Below are 21,611 nucleotides of genomic sequence, written 5' to 3' on the forward strand. Positions count from 1 at the left end.
GATATTTTTAGATATTTTTGCACAAATCTGTATTTAAAATAACAATTTAGATAACAGATGTACCCCTCTTGCTGAATTAAAGATTTCACATAATAAAATGATGCGATAAAGATGTGGAATGATACTGTTTAAACTGATTATATGTGATATTACTGTTTGATTATTATATACTATATACAGTATATACTGTGCAGTATGAACTACACTAGTACTCCAATCCAGGGGCGTAGCCATCTTTTCAGAAGTGAGGGGGACAGAAATCACACACACACACACACACACACACACTGCAGGAGAGTTTAGCGCTCTGTGACGTTCATCTTGCCTTCTTGGTAAAAAACATCAGGTCATGCGCAGACTATCCTGTCTCTTTGAGTTTAAATCTATATTTATTCACACCAGCTCTTGAAAACCTCTATACGAACACACTTGCCCGAAAAAGTGCGGGGGACGAAATCGCGTAATCGCGTAATCTACGCCCCTGCTCCAATCCAAACATTGTCAGTATTTTAAAAGAACCACAGATCAATTTCTGACACTTAAGAAATTAACCTATGATGTCGTATTTACAGGTTTTAAGAAAGTATTAATTTTTATGTTTTGTATGTTGTTATTTTTATTTTAAGTTTTTGCTTTAGATAAATTTCAGAATATGCCATCCGTGCATTTAAGCTTTTCAAGAGAGTCATTTCTAAGAGTGGAACTCTAATACTCCAACAATCGGTCAAAACTAATTCATGAGATTGTTCTATAAAGTTTTTTTTTTAAGGTGCAAGCACACTGATGAATTGAGATGTAATGATGATGTAACGTTGTTATAAAATGTACGGCCTTTTCCTGGATACCAAACGTGTTGTGTCTGTTGTCATGAATCCTTTATGGCTGAGCATCACTAGAGCAGTAACCAAGTAGTTCTGGATCTGGTGGAGGTACCTAGGAGGTTTCCAGAGAGGTTGACAGGCAAGATGATGGTGAGCGACAGCAAACACACCACCGTCATGAGCAGGATAATGTGACGCTGGAAAGACAGGTACGTGATCGCATCAATGCCACATTTACTGCGGATCTCTTCATCCCTACGGGAAGAATAAGGACAAAAGGTTTTACTAAGAAAATATTTACAATTGCATTTTTATTCAAATTTATATTGGATGAGTATACAGGTCAACAACTTAATGCACTTCTTTTTTTTTTTCTTATTCATTTGTTTATATAACATACAAACAACATGCAATTCAAACATGCAAATCAATTTAAAAATCATTTGTAACCTAATATTGTCCAATGTCCTAATATTGTAATGAAGAAAAAAAGCAAAGCAAGAAAGAAAGAAAGAAAGAAAGAAAGAAAGAAAGAAAGAAAGAAAGAAAGAAAGAAAGAAAGAAAGCACTATTTTGGATTTTGGGATTTTCTGTTATTGTGGTTCAACCAACATGCAGAAACAAATGAAAACTGAACCAAATTGAAAAAAAAAAAAAAAATGATATTTGCAAAGCATACTTTTTACACTGAAAAATATATTTACATTTGTTTTTGGAAAATTATGATGTACGTTCTCTCACATGGTAATGTGTTCATACTTTCATTACTTGGTTACTGTACATTACATGACATTTTAGAGTCATTAAATTGAAGCTGTTTAAAATTCAGCTTTACCTAATTATATTTTACAAAGTTTCAAAATAGAAAGCAGCTGTTTTAAATTGTAATCATATTTCACAAAATGACTGTTTTCACTGTATTTCTGGTGAGCATATAAAACAAAAACATTTAGAAATCTTACCGACCCCAAACTTTTGAGGTTAGTGTATATTCAAGTTTTTCAAAACCACATGAAACCAACATGAGAAAGACCACGTGGCACACACACACACACACACACACACACACACACACACACACACACACATATATATATTTGACATATCGACATATTAATGACCCATGTGCATTCTACAAGAAATAAACCAACAACTTTTGTTTTGATAGATCTGCACTAGTTGCACTAAAAAGCAAACACACTCTCTGTGAGAGTTTTCAATGTGTTTCCAATAAGTTATTGGCTTCGGTCAACATTATGTGTACAGGCCTTTATAAAAGACCACACAAATACATAAAGGCATGGGGGGGCTTTTATGATTACAAGGCACCCTCATTCACACAAAAACACAAACACACACACCCCTCTCCGGCCTCGCCTCACACAGAGCGAGGAAACTCTCAGTTTCACTCTCAGTTTAACCAGACTAGAGTCTGGTTAACAGTTCTGAAAGGCCTTTGAGCGTGCCCAGCAAAGTGCCCAGTCTACCTTCACCCTGTGCTTTTCTTTTCTTAATGAGATATAACACGAGCAAACAGGACACTGGTTGATGACATCACCACGCACTCCTTGCACACTTACTTCATGTGGTACAGGGATGTGAGCCAGGAGCAGAAGCCCTATAAAGAGAGGCAGGGAAGACAACATGTCATAAAAAGATCTGGCATATAAAAAATATAGAGGGTGTCTGGATAGCTTAGCATCTGTGAGAATCATTTGTCTTTTAAGTGAACACGGATAACGTAACAAGTGGAAAAAGCCATGCAAATGCATGCAATATCTTTAACGTGGCTGTGATGACTTGAACCGTCATTGCACATAAAATAAAAGGAGACAGAGTGAGGTCAGAATATAAATGGACAGATAGTGTGCATAAAAGAAAATAGCGTCTAAGTGCACAGGCTCTTTTATATGACATCAGCTCTTCTTCGTAACATCGGCTGACTAATCCATGTCGACAGATTGAACTTTATTTTTGCCTCTGTATGTGTTTAAGGTACAGCAGTAGTAAATTCGCATCACCGTAAAGATGATTGATGACATTAAAACACAATATATTAGCTGTACTCATGCTTTTATTCCTCTCTAAGCAGAGGAGTTGTTGATAAGGACAAGGCTCGGTGGGTTTTCTCACTGCCAGGTGTGGTAACTTCCAACAAAGATCCTGTTTCTGCACGATCAAACCACAAAACATGTGTTTGATGTGCTCACCATGTCCTTGGTCTCCGAGTCTGATGCGCTGGATTCTGACGGGGTTTTCTCCTTCTCACTTTGTTCTCCATAGAACAGTGATGTCAAGCTACAGAACAAAGACAAACAATAAAACTGACAGGTTGAAAGCATCTCATTGTGGTTTTATATTTGTTAACATAGGTAACACTTTAGATTAGGGAACATGCTTATAAGCATACATAGTACTAGCATATTGGCTGTTTCTTAATACTTATAAAGCACATATTAATGCTTTATTCTGCATGGCCATATTATAGATCCCTTAACCCTACCCTGTATCTAAAAATAATTACTACAACAACTACCTTACTTACCATCAGTAAGCAGCAAATTAGGAGTTTACTGAGGGAAAACACTTAAATATATAAGTTCCCTGATCTGAAGTGTGACCCAGATAGCCACATACGAAATATATATATATATATAGATAGATAGATATATAGATGTAAATATATATATATATATATATATATATATATATATATAGATAGATAGATGTAAATATATATATATATATATATAGATAGATAGATAGATAGATAGATAGATAGATAGATAGATAGATAGATAGATAGATAGATAGATAGATAGATAGATAGATAGATAGATAGATAGATAGATAGATAGATAGATAGATAGATAGATAGATAGAAAACAACTAGCCCTAGTCCCATCACTGGATGAAGCCTGCTCTATTACAAATGTCCCTCTCCAGCTTCCATCGGTGCAAGGCCCAAAAGCACTAACTCAACGCCAGATCCAAAACTAGCCTCAAGATCAGAAAATTGCCAATATTTCCACCCAGGTCTATTACAGGAAATGAAAAGAAGCAGGTACATTACTAGTGTGTGTAGACTTAATAATGTTATTACTGTGAGTGTAGACAAATATACACACTGAGAATCAGCTGCAAATTCACATTAACAGAGACTTTAATGCTACATGCTGATGCAGAATAAAGCTGCGCTGCTGCAGCAGAAGTCTTAAAACTTATGATCCAATTCCACCCACTGCTCTCATGGGGACTACAGTGTTTTTTTATATTTACATATATATATACAATGGGTTTCTTGAAAATGTAAGCAAAATTTAAATGAAATGGCGCTGACAATAAAATGCTTAAATAAATAAATAAGTGACACATATAATACATATATACAGTGGAGATAAAACATTATTAGAACAAAATTAGAGAACCTATAATCTTCTAAATTTCAAGGTCCTATTTGAAGTTATCCTGACAGGAGTAGAAGGGCAGTTATAAGCATATCAAATTAATTGTATTCAGAAACAAAGTATAAAAAACATACATGAGATATTTGAAAAAGAACTGATATAAATTTCAGCCACTGCACGAGAAGCTGGTCATTCCAAATCTGGAATTTCAAGAAATTTGTTCAAGTCCCCCAAAAAGACCACTCGTCCACGTAAGACAAACGCATGAGAGGACAGGATAATACAGAGCTTCTCAGTTCTTACGGTACGGATCGGTCTCAGCGTGTTTAAGAGAAGTCGGACTGATATTGCACTCTGCAGTGACCAAACCTCTCAGAAATATGAAAGGCTAGGTTCACCTTTGCTGAGGAGCATGTTGTGTGGAGAGAGGAGAAATGGACTTTGTTTTTAGTTTTTAGTCTTTTTTTTTTTGGTTTTCTTTGGTTATTTTGTTAAACATGCTAGTAGAACAGTGGTATACCCACAGCTAATATTCCTTCACACTTTGAGAGATAAAGATGAATAATATTTCATAAAAAAATCTAATATTCATAGATCTCTAATTTTGATTTCCACACTATATATATATATATATATATATATATATATATATATATATATATATATATATATATATATATATATATATATATACTATATATATAACCATATAAACCAGCAGGTGGCACCAGGATCTCACACTGACTGCTAAGCGTTCAGTTCACTCAAACACCACACACAGTTGTTCAGTTATTTACATCTTAATGCATTCTTCAATCAGTAAACAGTTCTGAGATGATATACCTGTCGTTTTCCATAAGCAGAGCCAGGCGACCGTAGTCCCACGCTGCCTTCCTCAAACAAGAGAAGATCAGGAGCAGGAACTAGAAACACCAAACCACAGTTATATCAGCACACATATCATGCTCAAGAGTTTTAGAGTGGCCTTAATGCAAAAAAAAAACAAAAAAAAAACAGTACTAATTTATATGGAAACTGTTAGTAAATGATGTGCACAGTGAAATATAACTTGACATCATGCTCATATAGAGAATGCAATTAATCCAGAATACACCCAGAATCCATTAAATCACTTTAAATATGTGTCAAAGCTATTGAAAAAAAAAAAGAGTAAGAACAACCTATTTGTGTAAGCAAGCACTTGACTCACTAGAGCCCTGGGCAGCAGTGATAATTAGCCATTTCTGTGGCCTGAGAGAGGCGGGGTGAATGGTTGTCTTGGAAACTAACAGGCGGTGATGTCTGTATGCACACTTGTGCTCATAATGACTCGGGAAGGAAGAGTCAATGACAAGACAACTTAAAACACGGACTGCTGGGAAGCTACAGGTCTCTGCTGAGCTTCACCGGATGCTGGTTAGCAACTTGTTCTAAACTTAGTGGTTGAAGCATGTGGTTTCTGCCTCAGAAGCGTCACCAAAATGACTGCAAAAACAGTTCTGCTGTTTGTAATTGAATTTAAAACAATTCATTCTTTTAAGTCTGGTTTTTGAACTGAACTGATTTGATTGTTAGGTTTGACTCAAATATGCAACACGATACAAATGTTTGGGGTCAGTAAGAAAATACTTGTGTTAAGCAAGGATGTATTGATTTGACCAAAAGTGATAGTAAAGACTTTTACATTGTTACAGTTCTTATGTTATTTGTATGTTACAATTGCAAAGTTAATATTATGTAACAAATCTATTTAAAAAAAAAAAATGCTGTTCTTTTAAATGTTCTGTTCATCAGAGAATAAAAAAATGTACTTGTATTTTATTTTTTTACCAAGAACCTATTAAGCAGCACAACTTTGATAATAATAATAATATTGATATATCATTCCTGAGCACCAAATAACCATATAAGAATGATTTTTGAAGGATCATGTCACAAAAAAGACTTTAATATACTTTATATAAATATATTTTTTACAATATATCAAACTGTATCATTTTCTTACAATATTAAATTATAATAATATTTAAATATTATTAACTGTTATTTAAACTGTTTTTATTGTATTTTTACAAAAACATTGACTAAAAACAGACCCCAAACTGTTGAACAAAAGTGTAGTTTAGATTGTACAGACATGCATAAATGAGTTAAATGAAAAAGAAAAACTTTTCTCTTTTATAGATCAGATAGGTGCCATGGGAAAGAGCCAGAGTCATATTTTATTCCAAAATCAAATAACTTGTCATTAGTTGAATTGTTTTACATTGTAACAATATTTTCATGACAACTAGACAAACTCTTCTCTCAAATTCTCATGAATGAAAAAATCCAATATTTTGTATTGTAATAATATAAATATAATGTATATTTAATAATTTAAAATAATAGTAGTAGTATTAATTATTATTATTATTATTATTATTATTATTATTATTATTATTATGTAAATACTAGGGGTGTAACGGTTCACAAAATTCACGGTTCGGTTCGATACGATACACTGATGTCACGGTTCGGTTCGGTTCGGTTCGATACGTTTTAGATACAGCAAAATGTAAAAACATCTCAACTTTTCAGAATGCCGCAAGCGCACCGCGGGTCATGTGACAAGAACTAACCAATCAGCTTCATCCTTTCCCGTAACAACGTTGAGAGCTCAGCCAAGATGAAGGATCAGCTGATCATAGTTGTATATGGATTGCAATTTTGAAATAAATTTAGTAGCAGCGCTACTGCAAGCGATTTTTAGAGCTGCAAATCCATTTATCCTTCGCTGAAATTTCCGCGTCTCATGGAGAGAGCACGTCATTGTTGCTTAGCAAAGACAGACGCCTCATGAGCGCTTCTGCCCGAGCGCTTTGGAAAGGAGGAGAAAGACGCGCTTAGCGTTTTCCACGCGTTTTTAGGAGCGATATGTGAACGGCCCCTAAGGCGCTCGCTCACTCAGCACGCGCTGAAGGCTCGTTGCAAAATGTCTAATGCATTTAACAGACCAGAAATAGAAGATCCTAAAATAACCAACAGGTCTGGTGTTTGGGTTGGATTCCCTGTAAGCTATAGTGTCTAAATGCTGCAGGGATAGTTTGCTGCGTGCATGTTTCTCCTTTTTTTCGTCTTTTCCCAGATAGTACTGGTGTTTTTTTTTTTTTTTATTCCCGCTGGTGTACCCTGTCATGTTGCAGATGCGACATACCGTTGTTTTTTTATCCACCACTCTCTTGCCATCACCATTATAGCTTAAAGGGAATCCAAAGTGCACCCAAACACCAGACCTGTTGGTTATTGGAGGATCTTCTCATTTCTAGTCTGTTAAACGCATTGGCTATTTTGCAACGAGCCTTCAGCGCGTACTGAGTGAGCGAGCGCCTGCTGAGTAGCCTAACATAAACATATAAGATGGTGTTTTTTTCTTCTTCGGGAGTGTCAGGGGCGTTGCCTGTTACGTTGTTTGGGTTATTGGGCTACCTTGTTGAACGCATATCATTATATTTCTCTCTCTCTTTTTTTTTTTTTTTCAAATATAATTAATTACTCCAACGAACCGTTCGGTATACATAATGCGTACCGCGTACCGAACCGAAAGCGTCGTACCGAACGGTTCAATACGAATACGCGTATCGTTACACCCCTAGTAAATACAGAGAAATACAATATACTGAATATGAGGGCTAGGACATCCGAGCCCAATTTTATGGAAACTATTTATTTTTTATTAAACTTTTTAGGTCAAACACAAATCACATTCTCATAACTGTTAGAAGTAATAACCCTTAATCATAATACTAAAAGAAAATATGTTAGATGCACTTGACATTAAATGCATGTCATGCAGTTGCAGCTAAACAATGCTGCAGAATGTTTTGAATATGTTGTACTGTACCAGCCACAGAACGACGTTGATGGCGAGGACGGTGGGGACTCCTCCGAAGGGCAGGCCTTGCAGGACGCTGCTGCGCGAGTGAGAGCGATAACATCTCTCCGCTGTGCTGTTCTCCTCCATCAGTGAGTCCAGGAAACTCCTGACGTCCAGCTCTTCCACAGAACTGCCACCGCCTGCAGGCCAGGACTCAAACGTACCCAACGGGTCGGAGCGCACCGCCATGCCTGTGGCACGAGTCTCAGGAAGCCCTTCAAACTGTCAAAGCATCACTGAGGAGGGACGACAACAAACTATCAAATTAATCAGGTGAAACGTTCAAAAAGATAATAACACTTAATGTACTATAGTGACAAATGATGATGTCAACTACTGGAAAAAATACAAAATTATTCAATCTATTAGTTACTGTTAACTAAAACTTCCAGTGCCTTTGCAACTAAATAATAATAAATTATTATTAATTATCACATCAACATATTAGAATGATTTCTGAAGGATCATGTGACACTGAAGACTGGATAAATGATGCTGAAAATTCAGCTTCGCATCACAGGAATAAATATGTATCAAAATATATTAAAACAGATGTCTAATTAACTGAATTTACAAAATATAAACAATTTAATATTGTTAAATGTAACAATAACAGTGCCCCTATTTTCTGTGTCTTAATATATTAAATTTCTTTCTGGTTTCTGATTTTCATGATTTAATGCAAATGTATTATCAAAAACACTGGTAATCGCACGAATACAAAAAAAAAAAAATCATTTTTAAAATGTAATCAAATTAAATTTAGCAAACAAATTGCTACACAACAGAGGTTTACTGTTTAAATTAAACTGTACTTTAAATTGTATTGCTTTTGAGAATATATTCTACTGAACAATAGTAATATATTTCTGTCACACTTTCTTAAAGTTATTCCTTTTTTTTTTGAAGGGTTGTAGTGAAGATCTTTGTGTTTCTGTGTTGTGAGATGAAGTTCATGTGGAGTGTCTTCATATAGTGAAATGATACACAAATGCAAATGCAAAAAAAAAAAAAAAGGGATTAAAGTTGAAGAAGAAGTGAATTTTATTTTATTTTTTTATAGGCCCTGTTCAATTGTTATGGCTGGATTCTGTGATTTTGTCCACACATTTCTGAGGTGCTCAGGTTTAGCAGTTAAAGCACTGTGCATTAAATGCTGACAACAGTAAAATTCGAACAAACATTTCTAAACCTTTAAACAAACACTGGGGTAGCTCAAAGCACCACTTTCATTCAGTTTAACAGATGTTTCGTTTATCTTTATGAATATTGGCCTCAATTACATTAATAAGAACAAACAAACCCAGCTCTCTAGTCTGTTGATATTACAGATAATGATGTGCCTGGTTACCAAAATAAAAAAACATCTCCCAACTCACACTTTTAGCCTTTACATCAGTCAGCTAATCCCCAGAAAATCACTTTAAGATGTCCATCATCTCAAGTCATGCAGGAACACGTTGACTTTAATAAATCTTATCTTTGAAATATTCTCAGATTAAACATGCTACAACTAGTGCATGTGTTCCTATTACCTATCATCAACACTGTTAAGAGAAAGAGGGAGAGAGAAAGCAGAAGGTAATTTTAGTTATAATGATGATGTCATTTCTTGTTGTGTGTAATGTCAATCAGATGGCCATCTAAAATAAAACCAAAACACACTATCAGAATCAGAATCAGGAAAATTCCACACAACAAAACCTTATTATGTCGGCTTGAGATGATCTAGTACACTCTCAGAAGAAATAGTATAAAAGCTGTCACTGGGACGGTACATTTTCAAAATTTCAAAATTTACCTAAAGTGTCCAAGGTAAATAAAGTCAATGTACACATTAGTTCCTAAAAGGTACAACTGTGTACAGTGTATCTTTTGAAAAGTTAATTTCATTGAGGGTATCAAAACTTTTAAACATCAACTCGAAAAAAGTTGATGTTTAATCTCAAAAAGATTATTTAAAAGGGAATCACCTTTTTTCTCTATTTCATCAAACCGCAGTTTTCGCAAGTTCTCGCAATATAATTTAGCTCCACTGTCATGTAACAAATTGAGAAACTGCTTTGTGCGTTCTTTTGGACTTATTTTTGTTGGCAAATAAGAATGATTTGCGCGCTTCAAGTTTCACCCTGGTTTCACCGCAGGGTTTGCAGATGATGTTCATGTCACGTAATTAAGTCACTTCATAAGGTTCCCATGGCAATATGGGGAAAATGGCGCTTTACTTGTGTGAAGTAAACCAACGCAACATTTTTCAACTTTCTGCTAATATATATATATATATATATATATATATATATATATATATATATATATATATATATATATTTATATATATATATATATATATATACATATATATATACATATATATATAATATATATGTGAGTTTTTTGCAACGAAAATACAGGGATTATGAAATCATGCTTGCTCCGCATATTTTCTTTCTGAAATCGACAATTTATGCGGCAAAAGAGCGGCGTATTTGAAAAAATGCGACCCGCATAAATATGCGGCCTTTGGCTGATTATGCATTAAATCAGGCGATCGCATAATCGCGTTTTTTCTGGAGGGACTGATAAGTAGCAGTGCAATATGGCTGCTGAATACCAGCAGTGCTGATATACAGCCATACTTGTGTGATATTGCACATATAATACAACATAGCACTAATATATTAAAGCTCCAATATGTAGGAATTTTGTAATAAAATATCCGAAAATAACTTGCAGTGTGATATATTTCCTCCAGTTGTGTCCTTACAATATCTCAAAAGTCTCCAAAGATTTTTTATTTCAGTGAAATTCCAATTTTAAATAACTGGCCGTCCCGGAAAAGAAATGTCGCCTCTCAGTGACGCAATGTCCGCTCTATACTTTGTTTCCAGTGTAGACCATGTGATGTTCCACCACACCGGAATATCACATGGTCAAATGCGGAAGTGGTGGTTATGTTATAGCCGCGCGTATGGTTTGGTTGTCATTGTTATGGATCACGATTACTCTTTGGTGAGTATTGAAGTGCCAGTAAAACGTTAAGCGTCCATATTCGGATACACGCAGACTGTGTGACAAACGGAGGAATAAAACCAGGATAAATATCGCCCAGGCGTTTACGAGATGGAGAGAGCTGCGTGAAAATCTTGGACTTGACAGAGACTCTGCTCTTGCGAGTGTATTGATAGACAGGTAAGCAAATCAATTATTTATTTTGTTATTGTACAATTAACGTAATAGTTACAGTAAAGATGGTCCAGGTCTCATCTGGATTTGATAATTCCAGTGAGGATGTATCTGTGTTTCCCTGCAACACACGCAACTGTCAATAATATCACTTATAAACAAAGTTATATTGCTCTTTGTACTAAGGTAAGGATTTTTATCATGTGTGGTGACCGAGATTATGGCAGTACAATTAAATACAATCGGATATGTGTTGTTAAAAATATATTTAGTCATTACTTGCAAATGTTCATTCAAATTTACTTGTAGAACGATTGGTTTGAGGACGTTAAACAACAAGGCATTAACCATAAACACGTAACACTGCACTAATGCACTAACATTAACCCAACAAATCATTTAACAAATAGCTGTAAGTTGTAACGGGATAATATAGTATAACATTTCACGTTCCTTGCAGTTCATTAATTATGATGACATAAAATAATACGATCAGATATACAGGTAATACAAAAACGAATAAATTACCTCATCCGTGATCATGATTCGTTTATCCAATTTAGATATATTGCTATGGTGAAAACGCATTAAAAATCGTCACCTGCTTCATAGCGTCATCAAGCTTTGCACTTTGTTATTGTTGGAAATGCGCCCTCTTGTGGTCAAAAATCACATACTGGAGCTTTAAATCTATTAACATTTTTATATCTTTACATTAAGCTTACAGTTACAGATTAGCTCTTAAAATACAGTGATATTAGCAGTCAAGTATGCAACCAAGTTTACATGATAAAACTTGGTATCTAAATAGGGTCTTACAGTAATCAACCAGTATGTAAGATCTTGTCGATGGATAATAAATAATGCAACATCCCACATAATTCACTTCTTTTGCTGTCAGCACAAACAAATAACCAATAGCACCCAAGGTCGCTGCACTGTCTCAGACAAAGAATTTGATTTACAGTCTGACTCTCATCCTCTGGCCATGGGTTAGGATGAAATAAAATAAAAATTATATCACGGGTTAAGAAATAACTATTATGACAAGTAAGCAATTTCTTTCTCTAAACGTGCATACACAGATTTTATACTTTAAAGTCCTAATGCTGTACATAAACAACATGATGTCCTATTAAAATACATGATAACATTATTTATGTCATATCATATTCCTCAAAATGAAGTATTATCTCGTTTTGATAGGTGCTTGTTTTGTAGTTTACTTGAAAAGACTATGAGTAAAAGAAGAAACACATTAGCATCTTCAGTCCCATGGCTGTGGGGGTGAGCAGCTGGAGATGCAAAGAGCCAAAGCCACCTGAGTGCCTGATGAAACGCTGAAAAAATGACACAAAGACACCTCTCATGTAGCAGAGAATCATTGGGTGTAAACCCAACAAGAGCTTCCTGCCAAGTGTCCAGTACAAACAAACCCTACAATGCTGCTCAAGCTCAGTGCAGTGCAAAGGAAATCAAGGATCTGCTTTACACTAAATAACTCATCATATGCTGACATTTGAAAATAGCAAAATAAAAATCTCAATCATAAATTAATATCAATGTATCAAGATCACTATCTGGAAACATTTGCGATGAAAAGTGTTTTCTAGGATTGTAAAATACATACAGTGTATATGATTCATACTGAAGTCTAATTTAATACTGTATACTAATAATAAAAAATATATATATATGAGAAATATTATATATATTTACATATATCTCAGCTTTTATTAATAATTTCTGAAAGATCACGTGAAACTGAAGACTGGAGTAACGATGCTAATAAAAATGCATCTTTGCATCACAGGAATAAATAATATTTAAAATATATTAAAATTGAAAACTATTATTTAAAAGTTCAATAATATTTCACAATATTAAATATACTGGCATACATTCTTTTTTTGATTTTTTAAGAAAATAATTTATTTTGCTCATGTACACAAATGTCTGTCAATTACTGAACTGACAAGTAATGAAGAACTAAAAATAATATCACAACACCATGCAACCAGAATCATATGATGCTATTCTCTTCTTTGTTGGACATTTGGACCACATACATGAATATATGATGCCTTTGGGGCTAGAATTAAATATTTGATTGCCCTAAATCTAAACCACATGAATCAACCACAGTATTTGTCCACACAGTAAAACCATTTGTCAACTCAAATCCCATTACTTGCTTGAGCAAGCACATGATTTTGGATTATGTATGAAAAAAGGAGAAAGACCTGATACAGCAAAAGGCAAGACATAAATTACATTGTGAGCTCTAATCGACTTATTAAATGAAACTTGACAAATCACAAGGATAAAGATCAAAATGTTATGCCCCCATGAAAATAACAATTACCTTTAATAATACAATATCAGAGTCTAATGTCTCTAGCGGAGAGATCAGTGATTCAAGCTTCAACATGCTTTTATTCTCACAGTACTTCTTGTTTGTGTTAGGCTTGCATCTTTTACTCTGAATGTAGGTTAGATTTCTGTTTCCTCCAAATCAGCTCTCAGATCCTGAGTGCTCCTGAATACAAATGAGTCACAGTGTCACATTCTTTTTGCATTCACTCAGTGTGTTTTGGAAGTAATCTTGCTTCCTAAACAGAGAGGTACAGGCTACTGCTGTAACAGATTTTTTGTGGTTCCCTTTCAAGGGAACTTCTAACTGCGTCCACTAGGGGTCGCTATAGGGAACACCTCGTCATGACCCATGTCTTAAGCATATATTGAAAAAAAAACAACGAGTTGGCGACAGCCTCTTACGTCACTACAGGCGCGACTATAAATCGGCACTGGGAGCGCATGTCATTCTCTTCTTCGTCTTCACTGACTGTTCTGTTCTGGTAAGAGTGATCTTTTTCTGTCTATCATGGCGACTACTAGCAAGCGTTTAGACAATGTGTCTCAATCCTCCTGCCCTGCGTATGTAGAGCTGTTGGAGTTTATGGATCCCAACAAGCGTTATCTTTCTGACCATAGACCTCCAGCTCAGGAGAGCCTTCGAATGGTTTCAACATAAGGGTTGTGCCAACATCGAGGCAATGTGCAAAAGCGGCTATGAGAAAAATTCCCCCTGTAGAAAGAGCTTTCTTTCTGTGGGGGAGACCCCGTCTCTTAATCTCCCTCCTTGCCATCTAAGCCCTTCAAGAAATACATCTTGCTTAAATGGCAAGGCACATGCAGAAGCAGGTCAGGCTGTGGCTTCATTACACATGATGGTGGTGCTTCAAGCATATCAGACTGATCTGCTAAGAGACCTGGATAGAGGCAAGGGCCTTTCTCCTGGTCAGGTAGCCGAAATGCACTGAACACTGCACCAAGCGGGCTGCCTCTGCCAGGGGCAGGACTATGGCTCTCATGGTGGTAGCAGAGAGACATCTGTGGATGAACCTGGCAGACATCGGGAAGAAAGAAAAAGCTTTCTTCTCGATGTTCAGGTTTTGCCTTCTGAACTTTTTGTTATTTCCATTGAGATGGTAATCAAGAAGTTCAGGGAGACAAAGGCGCGCTCCGCTGCTTTCAGATTATTCATTCCAAGAAGGTCCATGTCTGAGCCCAAACAACATAGGGGTAATGGTCCATCTCGAAGCATCAAGCGGGAAGTAGAGGTGGCAGTTAAGGAAGTGTTCTTGTATATGCTGCCTCAGGTGATCCCTTTGATCCTTTGAGGAACCCTTTGATCCCCTGGTGATGGTGGAGTCGTTTAACGCGTATCCAGAGGGTTAAAGGAATCTTTCTTAATTTCAAGCCTTCAGCTCTACACCGGGCTGAGGCCCTAACAATTAAGCTCAGTATGTAGCTTAGGCCTTCGGCCGTAATAGGTACTGTCACAGACAGTTGTCTAAACGTCCCAGGGGCAACTCACATGAAAATGTTAGAGTTGGTACTTAGTGTTTGCCATGATTCTGGCCTGCACTCCCCTCAGCATGGCGGCATGGGTATACTGTTCCCCATAGCGACCCCTAGAGGTCGCAGTTTGAAGTTCCCTTGAAAGGGAACATCTCAGGTTATGAATGTAACCATGGTTCCCTGAGTAGGGAACAAGACACTGCATCCTTCAGACGAACAAGTGAATGACGTGTTCTCCCGGTGCCTGTTAATAGTCGCACCGGTAGTGACGTCAGAGGCTGTCGCTAGCCAACTCATTGGTGTTTTTTCAATGTATGCTTCAGACACTCCCCATAGCAACCCCTAGAGGACGCAGTGTCTCGTTCCCTACTCAGGGGGGACCATGGTTACATTCGTAACCTGAGACGTTTTCATTCAAGGAAAAAAAAAATACAAATAGCTTTAAAAGCAATTTCTAAAATAAACAGTATGAAATAATCTAGTAATTTAGGGATGTAATATTTAACATTCAAAAATCCATAGCTTATCTATAGCTTATTCAAAATTGCAAATAAGTGAGTAACCACTATTTTCTGTTTCAAACGTAGACATAGTATCTTTAGGTTATAATAACATTGAAAATTATAAACATTATAAAAAAATAGGGGTGAAATGGCTTATGCTCTAAAGTTAAACTACAGTGAGCACTTTTAAATAAGGCCTACTACAAGGTTACAGTTAAATACAAAAAATGTAATTACTATTTATTTTTAAATATAACAAGCAAAACTCAACTTCAAAAATAAGGCCTGTATTCCTGTCTTGTGTTGTGTTTTCCTCCCCCAAGTGCTTCATGTTCATTTTAAGCCCATGTTTGATCTCAGGTGTGTTTCCCTAATTACACCATGTATTTAATTCAATTAAAAAAAATTGTGTTTAATGCATTTTGGAACAAAACTCCTCATATACAGGGGCGTCATTAGTTGACGTGGGGCCCCAGTATGAGGAGCATTCGCGATCATGTTACTGAGGAGAGGGTTCATCTTCGGTCCATTTGCCACAGCCCCGGTGCGATCGCACAAGTTGCACCCCCATAAGGACAGCCCTGTTTATATATTTATGTTTGTGTGCTATTAATATGTATTATTAAATATATATATTGAATATTAATTAGAGGTCGACTGATAGTGGATTTTGCCGATACCTACAGCTAGGTTGGACCACACTGGCCGATACGGATTAATTAACTGATAGTTCTTCAAATGCATACTGAACAAAAAACGAAAATAGTGCTTTATTTAAAAAAAAACAAAAACAAAACAGTACTCAATCATACTAGAAGTATAAGTAATAATAAAAGTAATAATAATATTAATAGTAAATGTTTAAATTACCACAAAATTTGTTTTATTTTTTCCTAAATTCTGCTTTATTTTTCTCCAAAATGTGTTATTTCAGTTAGAATTTTGTTTTTCACTTTAAATATTTCTCCACTCTGTTTTAATAGTTAAACTTTATTAATCAAAAAGAAAGTCTAATTAAAACAATTAAACTTATACATATTTACATAAATGTAATAAAATGTAATAAATAAATAAATTTATTACATGTTTAGGACCCTAGGAAATGTTTTATTTTTCTTACCATATTTTTATTGTTAACAAATTCTGTGTTTTAGCATGTCTAATTATATGATTGCATAGAACAACTTAATTTATTCATTTTCTTCTTAAAGAAGTCTTATGTTTTTTTTCCCTCAAAAATTCATTGTTGTGTATAAATTTTTTCTGGTTATCCAAATCAAGGCATGAAACATTCATTTCATTTATCTTTTAATTACTGAAAATTAAGCAAACTTCTTTTTGGCAAAAAATGCTCAATATACAATTTTTTATGTACATTAACAATGATTTGGGGCAAATATAATGTAATTTAACTGGAAAAACTATGTGAATGGCACTCTGTGGCAGGATTTTCTGTCAGCTGCATTTAAATCAGGGTCTGAAGTTTCTCTCTCTGTTCAGTGTGCAGCATCACGTGTGTAAACAAATAGCACATGCAGTCAATGATTTCAACCAAGCTCTGGCACTGTATAATGAAACAGACCCTTTTCAGCCGCTCCAGCAATGGACTCAAACCCGGAAAAGAACCGCCATGGGATTTTTGCCGATAACTTTGTTCCAGCAAGCAAAACCGATACATCAGTCGACCTCTAATATTTATGCTTAAAGGGATAGTTCACCCAAAAATCTAAATTATGACATTAATAACTCACCCTCATGTTGTTCCAAACCAGTAAGACCTCCATTTATCTTTGGAACACAGTTTAAGATATTTTAGATTTGGTCCGAGAGCTCTCAGTCCCTACATTGAAACTGTGTGTACGTCTACTGTCCATGTCCAGAAAGGTAAGAAAAACATCATCAAAGTAGTCCATGTGACATCAGAGGGTCAGTTAGAATTTTTTGAAGCATCAAAAATACATTTTGGTCCAAAAATAGCAAAAACTATGACTTTATTCAGCATTGTCTTCTCTTCAGTGTCTGTTGTAAGACAGTTCAAAACAAAGCAGTTTGTGATATCCGGTTCGCGAATGAATAATTCGATCTAACTGGATCTTTTTGAACCAGTTCACCAAATTGAACTGAATCATTTTAAACGATTTGCGTCTCAAATACGCATTATAAGATTATAAGATGTTAACTTTTTTAATGTGGCTGACACTCCCTCTGAGTTCAAACAAACCAATATCCCAGAGTAATTCATGCACTCAAACAGTACATTGACTGAACTGCTGTGAAAAGAGAACTGAAGATGAACCCCGAGCCGAGCCAGATAACGAACAATAGAATGACTCGTTCTCGAGTCAAGAACCGGTTGCATCGGTTTTCGTATCACCAGTAGTTCTTTCTGACAGTTCGATTCAATAAACCGGTTGAAGAAAACGGTTCACCGGTTCTTTTGCGCTCGACGTAATGGCGTCATTGGCGATGATTGCAAGCCTTCGGTTTCCCCGCGCTCATAAGACTAGCACAGAATCAGTTCAGAATCAATCACCAAAAGAATGAGTTCAGTTCAGATGCTCTGTGTGTCACATTTTTAGATTAAAAAAAATTCAACACTGATTTACTGAAAATCCCTGCTAGGCTGGAAATATTGCATTACTTTGTAATTTTTGCTCTCATACTTCAGATGGGAATCCCTTGGCTTTATGCGCTGTGACTGAATGGATAGATTAGCCATAGAATATCCAGGGAGCATCCTACCAAGATGAAAGAAGCCCTCTTCTAGACTCCCCCCCATCCATAACCCACATCTCTCGGTCTGTAATCCAGAGCCCACAGTCCTGGAGCAGACTTGGTGATGTAATGAATCTGCCACATGACAAAGCCTTGCTGGAATTAAATATGCTAATTTAATCAAAACAACCTTATAACAGCTGCTGTTATGCAATGAGGAATAATTATAGTTTTCTTAGGGTCTCTAAGGTGTTCTAAGTGTTTGTAGCATGTTGCTAAGTGGTTGCTAGAGTTTTCTGGGTGGTTGCTAGGTGCTTACTGGTGGCTTATACTCTGAACTTGCTTTTGTTAAGCATCAATGTTTAAAGCCATGTTACAATAAATAAATTCAATTCAAAGTTTGAAATTAAAGTTTTTTAAGGATCTTCCTCACAATATAAATATGAATCAATAACATATATCACAAATCAACACAAATACACTGGTTGACAAAACATTTAGGTTGGATGATTGTAGTTTAAAAATATGTCTTAAAAAAAAACTATTTAGACATCATATGAAAGCTGAATATATTTGTTGTTAGGACTAGACAATATTTGGCCGAGATACAACTATTGAAAATCTGGAATCAAAATATCAAGAAAACACTTTTGAAAAAAATGAATTCTTAGAAATGCATATTACTAATCAAAAATTTAATTTTGATATATTTATGGTAGGAAATTTACAAAATATCTTCATGGAACATGATCTTTACTTAATATCCTAATGATTTTTGGCATCAAAGAAAAATCGATAATTTTGACCCATTTGTTTTTGTGGCTATTGCTAAAAATATACCTTAGTGACTTAAGACTGGTTTTGTGGTCCAAGGTCACATATGGTTAATTTAAAATATGTACATCTTTTTTTACCATGTGTAATGGACTTTCTGCTTGCAACACTCCTAAGGTGAATTCAACAATTCTTGTACACGCGACTCAAAATACATATACTGTACCTATGTTTATGGGTTCTTGCATTCATCTAAATTTGAATTCTCAGTTGTTTGAGCATTGAAATACAATGAAGTCCACTTTGGAGGACACTATTATAACGCACCATAAAACTTATGTTTGGCTTTTTTTTTTTTAAATACCCCTAGGGTCTTTAAAGGTCCTATGACATGAAAATTTCACTTTTTTAAGATTAATATGAGTTCCCCTAGCCTGTATATGGTCCCCAAGTTTCTAGAAATTTGAATCGGTGTAAATTGAGATTTTTCTCTTTCTCTGCCTTTGAGAAAATGGAAGCTCAAACGGGCTGATCTTGAATCTCCTCGTTGTGACGTTGCAACGAGAATTGTTACCTCCCCTTTCTCTGCTTTGCCTGCCCAAATATTTACATATAATTCAGTCGCAATGTCAGCACAGGCGTTTCAAACAGACTTTTATGATATGGATTCGACAGCACCGCCACAAACAGTGAGTAAGAGTGTTCATTAATGCCTGATCTGTGATCAGTGATTTCTGATGTGTAGCTAATCATTCAAGTTCACACAGACTTTCTTTCTAAATCGTTTAATACTGTTTATGCATCAGTGAATCAAGCCAGTGACTAAACGATCAACTTCACGTTGTTTCTCTTAGTAGCATGAAACAAATCTGTTATTTAAATTGTGATTTAACTACAGAGAGCAATCAAAGAACGCTCGCTTTTTTCGGAGCTGTTACACATCGCGAGTATATCTGCACACTTGCCCAAACTGCCGTTACAATGAATGACGCTGTTATGCTGCACAACGGAGCTCTTACTGTATTCATGTGTTTGCTGTTAGCTGTGGTGAAAGCATTTTGTGAGATAACGTGTTGCAATAATGACGAGATCACTGCATCTACGCGATCAACAGACTCTGTCTACTCAATGGGATGGGAAAAGATCGAAAAAATAATTATATAATCAACACTTCCACGATTCGTTAATCTCGACAGCTGTAATAGTAAAAAAAAAAAAATATATATATATATATATATATATATATATATATATATATATTTGAGAGGGGTTCCACATGAACGCATTTCGAATGCAAAGATGTCAGCCAATCACAACAGTGGTGGTTTACTCAGAGTCTCACAGCAGACACGCTCCTTCAAACAGAGCATTCAAGCCAGAGGGCTAATATCAGGATCTAAAAAATTTTAAATGTAAAAATCATACTAACAATATAAGTACACCTAAGGAAACATTAAAAAGCATTTAAAGAAAAGGAAATAATCCATGTCATGGGACCTTTAAGCAATAATACCAGGACCATTTCTAGGCATAGATGAACTAGGAATCTTATCTGTTAAGTTTGGTCCTTTGAGTCCAGTTTCATTACTTGTGTTTATGCTGCCTTCACATGCTACTGGAAATTTCCTGTTTCCTATTTCTAAAGTTGTAATTATGAGTTTGTCGCGTTCAAATGCTTTGTTGTTGGAATAAACAGGAATCAAGGAGGACGTCTCATTCATGAGTTCATTTTTGCCCATTAATTTTAGAAATCCTACAATTAAATTGAAACTGTATAGGAAATCCTTTGTAAATATCCAGTGACTAAATACATAGGCATTTCACTCGGCGGCCATCTCTGAAACAACAAGAACAGCTCCTATCTCTATGAATGGGGAAATTTCTAATTCTCCAAAACAGTTTTTCTGCAAAACTGCCAAGCTTATGATTAAATTTCCTATTTTAAATCACCAGTGAAACAACAACTGTCTCATAAATGTTGTTTCTTTTGCTGAAATAGCATAAAAAAAGCTTATTATTCAGGCTAGACCAGCCAGTGCGCGTGCACACTCCACACATCTTAGAATGCTGACTGTTTTTATAGTAATCGGGACTTCTAACGGCAGCTACAGTGACGCGCTGACTTTACCGATTAGCAATTGGCTCTTTAACTCAGAAGGCGGGGCTTCTTTTATATTTGAGTAACCATATTGAGCTTAGCATTTTTCCCTATTCAAAACTATATAAGTGACACGTCTTTGGTATTCCCTGGTCTTTGCTAAATATCAATATTTTTAAGAAAATAGGCCTACCAATATTTATTTTTGGATATTATTAGCCTAAATAAGCTGACAAAATACACAATCACTATATCTGTTAAACATTATGCAAGCTTGCTAACTTTTACTTTGTGACTTACGAAAATGAACCAAAAAACTAAACACTGTTA

General features: G+C 35.5%; 1 protein-coding gene across 1 annotated transcript in view; it reads right to left on the reverse strand.

Moving 5' to 3' along the window:
• The window catches only part of LOC113060528 (calcium permeable stress-gated cation channel 1), a 44,958-nt gene that overhangs the window by 16,497 nt on the left and 6,850 nt on the right, over positions 1-21,611 (reverse strand). The window contains exons 2-6 of the mRNA XM_026229510.1: positions 8,112-8,380; positions 5,072-5,151; positions 3,032-3,119; positions 2,402-2,439; positions 934-1,076 (exon numbers count right to left, since the gene is read on the reverse strand). Of these exons, the coding sequence (XP_026085295.1) occupies positions 934-1,076; positions 2,402-2,439; positions 3,032-3,119; positions 5,072-5,151; positions 8,112-8,333 (571 nt within the window). The 5' untranslated portion in view covers positions 8,334-8,380. The remainder of the gene's footprint in view (positions 1-933; positions 1,077-2,401; positions 2,440-3,031; positions 3,120-5,071; positions 5,152-8,111; positions 8,381-21,611) is intronic.

The sequence above is a fragment of the Carassius auratus genome, chromosome 42, assembly GCF_003368295.1.
Source record: "Carassius auratus strain Wakin chromosome 42, ASM336829v1, whole genome shotgun sequence".
Lineage (NCBI taxonomy): Eukaryota > Metazoa > Chordata > Actinopteri > Cypriniformes > Cyprinidae > Carassius > Carassius auratus.